The 9,304-nt window shown below is 45.3% G+C and overlaps 1 protein-coding gene across 1 annotated transcript in view; it reads left to right on the plus strand.

Moving 5' to 3' along the window:
* Hs3st1 (heparan sulfate-glucosamine 3-sulfotransferase 1) overlaps nucleotides 1-4,605 on the plus strand; it is a 29,599-nt gene extending 24,994 nt beyond the window's left edge. The window contains exon 2 of the mRNA XM_090344106.1: nucleotides 3,224-4,605. Within this exon, the coding sequence (XP_090200232.1) occupies nucleotides 3,297-4,223 (927 nt within the window). The 5' untranslated portion in view covers nucleotides 3,224-3,296 and the 3' untranslated portion in view covers nucleotides 4,224-4,605. The remainder of the gene's footprint in view (nucleotides 1-3,223) is intronic.
* The last annotated feature ends 4,699 nt before the right edge of the window (nucleotides 4,606-9,304 follow it).

Consider the following 9,304-nt stretch of genomic DNA (forward strand, 5'->3'; position numbering starts at 1 on the left):
GATCATCTCTGCTGGGTGTATTTTGGTGTGTCTCTCTTCTTTGGGACCTTCGCAGCACTATCATTATTTTATAGAAAGCAGTTGTATCAGCCAAAGCTACAGGATTAGAATTCAGGATCCCAAATCCCAGGTCCAGATTTGGAACTGTGGCTGTGGAAAAGTCACCTCAGGAGTCTTCACTGATAAAATGAGATGAAAAGACAAAAATGACTCTCTTGGGCTGGTATTACAAGCATCTCCTTGGTGCTGAGATTCCATTTGTCAAGGTCAGAGTGATCCAGAAGACTGGCTTACAGCTCCATCTGAACTTGGGCATCTTTTCTGGCTATGCCACTGGGAATCCAAATGATCGAGCCACCCAAACAAGTTGGTTCCCAATGGCTAGTTTGTGTGTATACATATTCTATTATATATTAGCATATATTAGCATGGCATATATACTTTAGAGATCTGTATATTTACTCTGGCATATACACACACATATATATGTATACATAGATAGATAAAATTTAAGCTAATTTTTCCCCTGTAAAACTCAAATATATTTGGAATGCAAAAGGTCTAGACATAAGTGCACTCATTTTTAGAAAGTATTAAAGTAGAAACCAGGAGCTTTTAAGTATTAACGGCCCTTTTTTTCTTTTTTTTTTTTTTGTAAAAACCAAACTATATTTAGTCTGTCTACTGGTAATTTCCCTTTAGAAGCTGTCTCAGAGGTATTCTGTGCTACCCAGAATGCCTCAAGGGTCCCTCGAAATAGCATTCAACAGCTGGACTATCTAAATGGCAGATCTAGATCGGTGGTTTTGTGAGTCCGCATGGAGAACTGTAAGGAGGTGTGACCCTTTTTTTGCAGGAGGTAGTGCCTTCCTTTTACCCTTGCCTCATACCATGTAATCATATGTATATATGGCACACAAAGACAAGTATGCACACAGACAGACAGGCAGACAGACACACAGATACACTCACACACACACACCCCAGCAGGTCTGTTTTTTTTTTTCCATTCACATGATTACTTGAGAAGGAAATGAAATTTTACTGAAGCAATCTGAAACTTTCCATTGACTAAAAGCAAATGACCCATTACCCTACTCACCCCAACAGCAGAATTGACCCCAAACCACATCTCGCTTGGCCAACGCTCTTTAACACTTTTTTTCCCCTTAAAAATGATCACAACCTAATCCCTCAAATGTCCTCCCTGGCGCACTATCATTCTCTAGTAAACTTGGTGCATCACTTGCTTTGTAACTTGCATTTTTTTTTCCAAGGCAAGGGAAACAGATCAAGCAAATTGATCAATAAAACAGAAGTCCTGGGGCTGGGAGTTTGGCCTAGTGGTAGAATGCTTGCCTAGCACGCACGAAGACCTGGGTTTGGTTACTCAGTACCACCTACCTAGAAAAGAGCTGGAAGTGGTGATTATGGCTCAAGTGGTAGAGCTCTAGCCTTGAGAAAGTCCAAGGATAGTGCTTAGACCCTGAGTTCAAGCCCCTCAACTGGCAAAAAAAAAAATCCTGGCTTGTGTGTGTGTTTCATATATATTCTGGACAAGCTGGGATTAGAGGCATGATTCACTATGCCCAATTCAGTCTTCAAATATTTCTTTTTTTACAGTAGTGAAGTAAAAGTTAAACACATACTGAAGAAGGGGATGGGTCCCCTCAATAGAAAACATTTCCACTGTCTTTATAAACACAACAGACTCCATACTGGACCTCTCTCCAACCCTCCCCCTCAATGTTTAAGCAGGAGTCACTGAAGTGAGCAAAGTCTTCTCTTGTCTGGAGACTGCCAAACATAGGTTTGTATTTCTACACTCCCACAGCCTCTCAGAGAGGCCACAAAATCAAGGCTAGTGGTGATTAGCCTGTGTCCTTCAGGGGTCTCTTAGGCTCAGTGCTCTCAGAAAGGTGAAGAAGAGGAATTTGGTAGAAGGAGGCAGTTTGAAGAATGAGAGCTGCATATTTAGGGGTTTGAGTGTGGGCTCTGAATTGAGAAATGGACTACATTTTGGTCTCCTTAGACACACCTGTCTTCTACAGAATAGATGCCTATGCTGTGAGTTAGGGCTGTGTTCACAAGAGCCAGTTGATTGCTCTTTATTCACAGTAAAGCTTTGTGTACACAAGCTGTTTTGCTCTTCTGCTGACATCACTTTTAATCCCTCCAGGCTCACTGTAAAAATAAACTTCTAAGACTTTCCCATTGTTTCAGGCCAATAAGTGGTTGTGCCTCCCAACTCACTACCACACCTTTCCGCCAACAGTCATGTTTCTTGGTGCAACCAAGTAACACTTGCCAGAGTTTAGGCCTGGTGGCTCCTGCCTATAAGCTGTTATTCAGAAAGTGGAGATCTTCAGGATCTAATTCAAAGTCAACCCAGGTAAAAAAAAAAAAAAAAAAAGTTGGCAAGATCCCCAGAGCAACACTCAAGCGCTGTGGGGTGGTCTGTATCGATAACCCCAGTTATGCAGAGGTATCCATAGAAGGGTTGCAGTATGAGGACTCTCTCTGAAAGTAAAATAAAGGGCCGGGGTGTGTGGTTAGATGAGTAGAACCGCAAGGCCAGCTACTGGCCAGGGCACTTTCTTCCCACGGTGGTGGCACCAGTGGTGGGCTCAGGCCTCCCTCCTGAGGCAAGCATTGTCATTGTCTCTCAATACCACATCAGGTTTCTGGAATGCACCCCTTTCTTCCCACCCCATAGCCAAAGCTGGCTACTGCATGATGGATCTCTTGCGCAGGTTTGCTTTTGAGACAAAGAGCCCCTAAATGGGTGGGTCGGGGGGCAGAAAGAAGCCTTGTCCTGCATGCCTGACTGCTATTGCCTGGGTGTTTGTTAAGCCCAATGACCTTTCCACTGGTTTCCTTAGGGCAGGGTTTTGTCGAGCTGTGGCTGGGCAGGCAAGTTCACACACAAATGAAAAAAAAAATAATAGTCAAAGGGGGGAGGAGGATAAGGGGTATAAAACGTGAAAGATGGACAGCATTCACATTCAAGTCAGTAAAGTCTTTGGGACACGGCCACATCAGTGCGTCGGGGCTGGCTTCCTCTCTGGATTCCCAAGGGCACCTTTGGAATAGGAGTTGCCATGAACCACCCCTTCCCGCCCCCCAAGGCACGCGCAGCGCCCACACTCCAGGCGTCCCTGCGGCCCCTGCTCTCTCTCTCTCTTTTGGGGTTAACATGCATCCTTTTCTTTTCCCTCCCCAGTAACCTGCAGCCTGCGACACCCATGCGCCACTGACCCAGCGTGGGGCGCAGTGAAAGCCCCGAGGTGTCCGGCATGGCGGCGCTGCTCCTGGGCGCCGCACTGCTGGTGGCGGCCCAGACCCAGTTGGTGCCTGGCGGCCAGGCCTCGGCGCCTAGCCAGCCGGAGCTGCTGCGGCGGGCGGGGTCCGTGCGTGACGAGGGCGGCGGCGCCCCTGCCAATGGCTCTGCCCAGCAGTTGCCTCACGCCATCATCATCGGCGTGCGCAAAGGCGGCACGCGCGCGCTGCTGGAGATGCTCAGCCTGCACCCCCGCGTGGCGGCCGCGGAGAACGAGGTGCACTTCTTCGACTGGGAGGAGCACTACCGCCACGGCCTGGGCTGGTACCTTCGCCAGATGCCCTTCTCCACGCCGGAGCAGCTGACGGTGGAGAAGACCCCGGCTTACTTCACCTCCCCGCGCGTGCCCGAGCGCGTGCACCGCATGAACCCCGCCATCCGCCTGCTGCTCATCCTGCGGGACCCCTCGGAGCGCGTGCTGTCCGACTACACGCAGGTCTTCCACAACCACCTGCAGAAGCGCAAACCCTACCCGGCCATCGAGGAGTTCCTGGTGCGCGATGGCCGCCTCAACCTGGACTACAAGGCGCTCAACCGCAGCCTGTACCACGTCCACATGCAGAACTGGCTGCGCTTCTTCCCGCTCGCGCACTTCCACATCGTGGATGGCGACCGCCTCATCAGGGACCCCTTCCCCGAGATCCAGAAGGTGGAGCGCTTCCTGCAGCTGGCGCCCCAGATCAACGCCTCCAACTTCTACTTCAACAAGACCAAAGGCTTCTACTGCCTGCGGGACGGAGGCCGCGACCGCTGCCTGCACGAGTCCAAGGGCCGGGCGCATCCCCAGGTGGACCCCAAACTGCTCCATAAACTCCACGAGTATTTCCATGAGCCCAATAAGAAGTTCTTCGAGCTGGTGGGCAGGACATTTGACTGGCATTGATTGGCCATACATCGTCTGAAGTCTGAACTTAGCCTTGTGGTAACTTCGGATGTGCGTCAAGAGGGGGTGGGGAGAGAATTTTAAAAAAAAGGAAAGAAAAGGCATTTAAGCTATAATTTATTTGTAAAAAAAAATCCATAAATTACTTCTGTACAGTATTAGATTCACAATTGCCATATTATATATATATATATACTAGTTATATTTTTCTACTTGTTAAATGGAGGGCATTTTGTATTGTTTTTTTTTTCATGGTTGTTAACGTTGTGGAATATGTCTATATGAAAGAACTAAACTATTTCACTGAAAAAAAGTAAAGATTTTTTCTGGAGATAATGTCTCTTTAAAATATGTATATAATTAATTACCCCCACGCACACACCCCACTGAAACTAGCTTTGTGTATTGCATTCCTGGCAGGAAAAGCAAAGATTTTTCATCGCTGTTACATTCCCTCTCCTTCTCCTCACCTTTCTGCATTGTCCTTTTTAGTTTGAATGTCTCCCTATCATCATCAGATTTATGTTTTTACTCATCATAAAAATTGTCTTCTCTGAGATTCCGTGCAGCTGTGGAGAGAGCCACTTCACAGATGCTCAGCACCAGTTTCAACATGGAACTTAACCATTGGTAAACTCGAAGTGGACAAGGTGGTTCACCGGTTGGAGAAGCAGATAATAGCTCACAAAAGGTTATTTGTGATCTGAGTAAAAAAAAATTACACATATCCTTCTGCTCTCAGCAAGGGGCAGGAGGTTTATACATCCAAGAAGTAAACTGGGCATTTGTCTTTCAGAATTCTCTTGGGTCTGTGGTAGACTTTGTCCCAGGTTCTGGACTGGCCTCTGGAAATTCTTTTAGGCTGAAAATTGAAGATTGTAAACTTGGTGTGTGTCTCTATTCCACAGATTATGTGAAATGCTAAACACAAGGGTAATAACTTCTTGTTTACCCTGAAAGTGTTTCTTTTAGTCTGAAAGATCAATCTGCACACACACACACACACATATATATACACGCATATACATGTATTGTAAATGCACATATACACGTGTATGTATACATGTATGTGTATATGTAACCTCGAAGTCTGGAGTCCTACTTGTGAAGGACATGTTAAATTCCCAGAGATCGAAGTAAAGGTATGCAAAAGGCCAAGTTTGTTGCCAAGTTAGAAACAGCATCTGCACATGGAAGCAGAGATTCACTGTGGCCTGAAGACTACACTGCAAGGCACGTCACATAGCCAGTTCTGACTCTCTTTCTTATGAAAATAAAATGTGTCCACTAAAGTAAGAGAAAATATAAGCAAGCACAATGAAATCGTTTATTGACACAAGCTATTCTCAAGGTAGGTGTGAGAAACACACGATTGTTTACCTCTTGTACCTAGGAATTCATGGGAATTTCCCCCAAACAACTGCAGGATGAAAGAATAACTAGTTCAAAGAGCAGGGGAGAGGCTCAAGAAAGTGGGGAACCTGTCCCAGATCACACTGATAAGAGCTTGGCGTTTACATTCAGTCACCGTGAAGATTGCTTATTGACCTGAGTGTTTGCTTCTGCCTAACTGTTTCTGATCATCATTAGCAGAGATCAGACCCAGAAACAGTTCTTCCTGACTCTTGACCTGAAATCTCTCCCCTAGAGTCAGGAAGTCTTCTACCCTGAGGAGTAGGCCTGAGATTCAGGAAGGGTAAGAGGGAGGCTGTATTTTTCTCAGCATCCTTATCAGGCAAAGTGAGTCACCTCCGTGTGGCTCAGCAGCTTGAGCCTGACCTGACCTCCTGAGGTCCACTCCCCACTCCTCCAGGCCATGCCCAGAATGCCTTTCTCCTCAGAACCCTGTAAGGTTGTCATTCAACCAGGGGAGGGGTAGAGGTATTTATGGCAGACTTCCTGTGGACATGGCATTGTGCAATACAGAGTAATTCCCTCCACAGCGGTTCATTGGATCTTGATTTTACCTATTCATTTAAGAGCTGAAGAATGGAAGGGTCCAGAAAGATTAAAGTGAATTCCCGGGGCTGTGCAGGAATGTGCTGACAGAAATAAACTTACAACGACAATTTCTAAGACCCAGGAGAACTAGCTGAAGCTTACCAATGAAAACCTGTGTTTCAGGTAGTACGGTTTAATTGGAACATAGTTTGTCACAGCTAGGGCACAGGACCTGATTGAAAGGGTGACTCAGTGCAAAATTATCACAGTATTAATCCAATTAATTGCTGATGTAGAAGGACAGTCATGATGGAAACCATGGGGGAGGGGCCAGAGTTCCAATGAAGAGCCATTCATTCAATGAAGAGTTATTGCCCTGGTTATTTAGATCTCTCTAAACACTGTCACATTAAGAGGATATTGCTGTAAGCCCATGCATCTCAGAGAGGACCAAAATGTAATGACTTAGCCAAACAGCATTTGATCTCTCCTACATGGCTAAGACCAACCCTGTAAACAAAGAGACAGTGCCAAGCAAAGTGAATAAGACTCCTGTCCCAGCCCAGGCCCGTGGGCAGCATGAGGGTTTCTAGGTGAGATTCTTCCAAAGAGACAGCTGGGAGGAGCTGGGCTGAGCTTCAGCTACGAGAGGGGAATATATCCTTCACTTGCTGATCCTGGCTGTCCCTCCCTTCCCCCAAAATCAGACAGTCTCATAACCCTGCTAAAGCTGTGAGGCTATCTGCTCACAGCCTGGAGTAGGCTAGTTTAGGAAAAATGATGGTGAGATTTTGAGCCCAAGCTGTGTTCTTCTGTCCTGGGAGATGGCTGCTCAGCTGAGTGGAGATGCGGGGCAGAAGGGGACAAGGTGCAGCATGCTATGGTTTGCAAAGGCTAGAAGTAAGAGGTCACCAGGATTCATTAAGATTGCATTTTTTGTGATTCCCTACTATATACCATACATGGTCGTAATTTATTAAGAATATAAGAGATGCAACAGGAAGTACATCATTAGCTGTTTATTAATAACCAAAGAGGGAAAATGAAAAGATCTTGAGCTCAGTATAGACTGGGCAGAACAGTCTTTTTCCATAGTTTGACATTCATTCAGGCACACCCTTGGGAAGAATCAACTGATGATTAGTTCAGCTAGCCATTAGAATCAGTGAGCTGCTTACTTGATTCCACTAGAATGGTCGCAGAGAAGTAACATTTTAGAAAGGAAGAAATGCTGTTTACACTAGGGGACCCTTGTCCAGTGAGAGGGAGTAGGGGCACAGAATGCCGCAAAGGGAGATGTGGTAGATATCACATGATCTTATTTCTTAGGAATAGTCATAGTAAAGAATCTTCCCCAAAGTCACAGGGCAGAGTTTTGACCAAAGCCACTGAAATAGTGAGCCACAGAAGGCCTATCCTTTTACTAGGTTTTCAGGGAATTGGTGTGTGTCTAGAATGTGGAACACAGTGCTATCACGAGAGGAGTGGATTCTAGACAAGGACCGTCTGAGGAGTTAGGTACTGGAGAGAGTTGAGGAGGAAGGGAAGGAAGAGAAGAGGCATGTCTAATGGATGTTTGGGATAAGTTAAACATTAACATTGAAGAGATACTACCAATTAATCATCAGGAACTCATGACCTTGACAGCTGCCCTAAGATGGAGGTGTTAGAAGCTTACGTAGTAAGCCCCCATGTGTCGTTGGTGCCTTGCAGGTATCTATTGCATAAAATAACTATAATTTATTGCACACCTGCTCTGTACATGGTATTTTAATTCTGTTGCTCCTAACCCACGTAACAATTCTGAAAAGTAGGAAATGACACACTGATTTACAGAGAAGGAAACTCAAACTCAATGATTAAAGGGTTTACCTGAGCTCAGAGTCTTTGCTTAGTTCAAGTGGAAAATTGTGTCTATGACTCTAGCTCTGGTAATCTTTAGACATTTTTATGAGACAATATGAGTCCAGGCTCATGACTCATCTAACTCAACCTGACCAATACCAAGCTTGCAAGGTGGACTATTATACCTAGCTTTACCTTGGATACTTTTCAGTGCACCTAATTGCAGTTAAGTGGAAGAAAAACATAGTGTTCATCTAGGTGAGAGATCCTCTTAGAGAAACTATAGTCAACAACTTGTGAAATTGGACAGATAAGGGTGATGCTAAGGTCACCTTCATAAAAATAGTTACTGGAACTTGAATAAACATTCTCCAGCAGTCAGAAATAGAGAAACCTGAGCTCCAGCTGAAGGCCAGCTTTTTCAGTATGAGATAATGGCAGGAGACCTCGACTTGAGATGTCTCCTCATTTGGTTGCTTGATGGATGTGTTTTGATAAATGACACAGTCTTGATGATTCTATTCACTCTGATATGAGATCTTTATTCTCTTTTACTCTAATTCTCCAGTTAGGCAAAAGGAATGCAAAAGCTATTAGATCCAAAGATAGACTGTGTGACCTTACCTTCAAGTTCTCAGAGCCTCAGTTTCCTTTTCATTCTAAACAAGCCGATGTTAAATCTGTATAGTTAAAAGCTCAGTAAGATAAAGTAGCTAAGAATTCCAAGCTCCATGCATATGTAGCCTAGTAGTAAGAGAATTTTAGAGTTGTGTGATAGGCCAAAATACCATTGCCCTTTCTCCCCACATTTGCCTTTGAAATTATCACCTTGGTTGTGGGTGTCTTATCCAGTTCCATTTCCCAGGGAAAAAGATTCTTCATTTGCCACACATGCTGGGGTTGGCTCACTCTCAACAGACTCCTGGAGACTTTCTCCCATTAGTCAAAAGGACCTACCTTTCTTAAAGATGGCTGGAGGGTAAGGTCATGTCCCTTTCCTGGGGACATAATAACTGAAGTTTGATTGACAAAAGACAGGGTGGGATGGGGAGAGGATGGTGGGCAAGCATCAGGGCTCCTCATATTGGAGCAGCATAATACGAGTAGAATTACTCATGATCAGGGATCGCCATGCCCCGAGGCTGGGCCAGTCTCCTAAAACCATTCTTGTTCGCGTCTCCCTCCACTTTGTCTTTGTCCCTCATAGCATCATGGTGTCTCCTGCAATTGAGCCCACAAATAATAGAACTCTCCATTCTAGGCTTTGCTTCTAGGTCATGAAATCTAGATAACCA

Source organism: Megascapheus bottae, chromosome 13 (assembly GCF_031878675.1).
Source record: "Megascapheus bottae isolate mThoBot1 chromosome 13, mThoBot2.hap1, whole genome shotgun sequence".
NCBI classification, from domain to species: domain Eukaryota; kingdom Metazoa; phylum Chordata; class Mammalia; order Rodentia; family Geomyidae; genus Megascapheus; species Megascapheus bottae.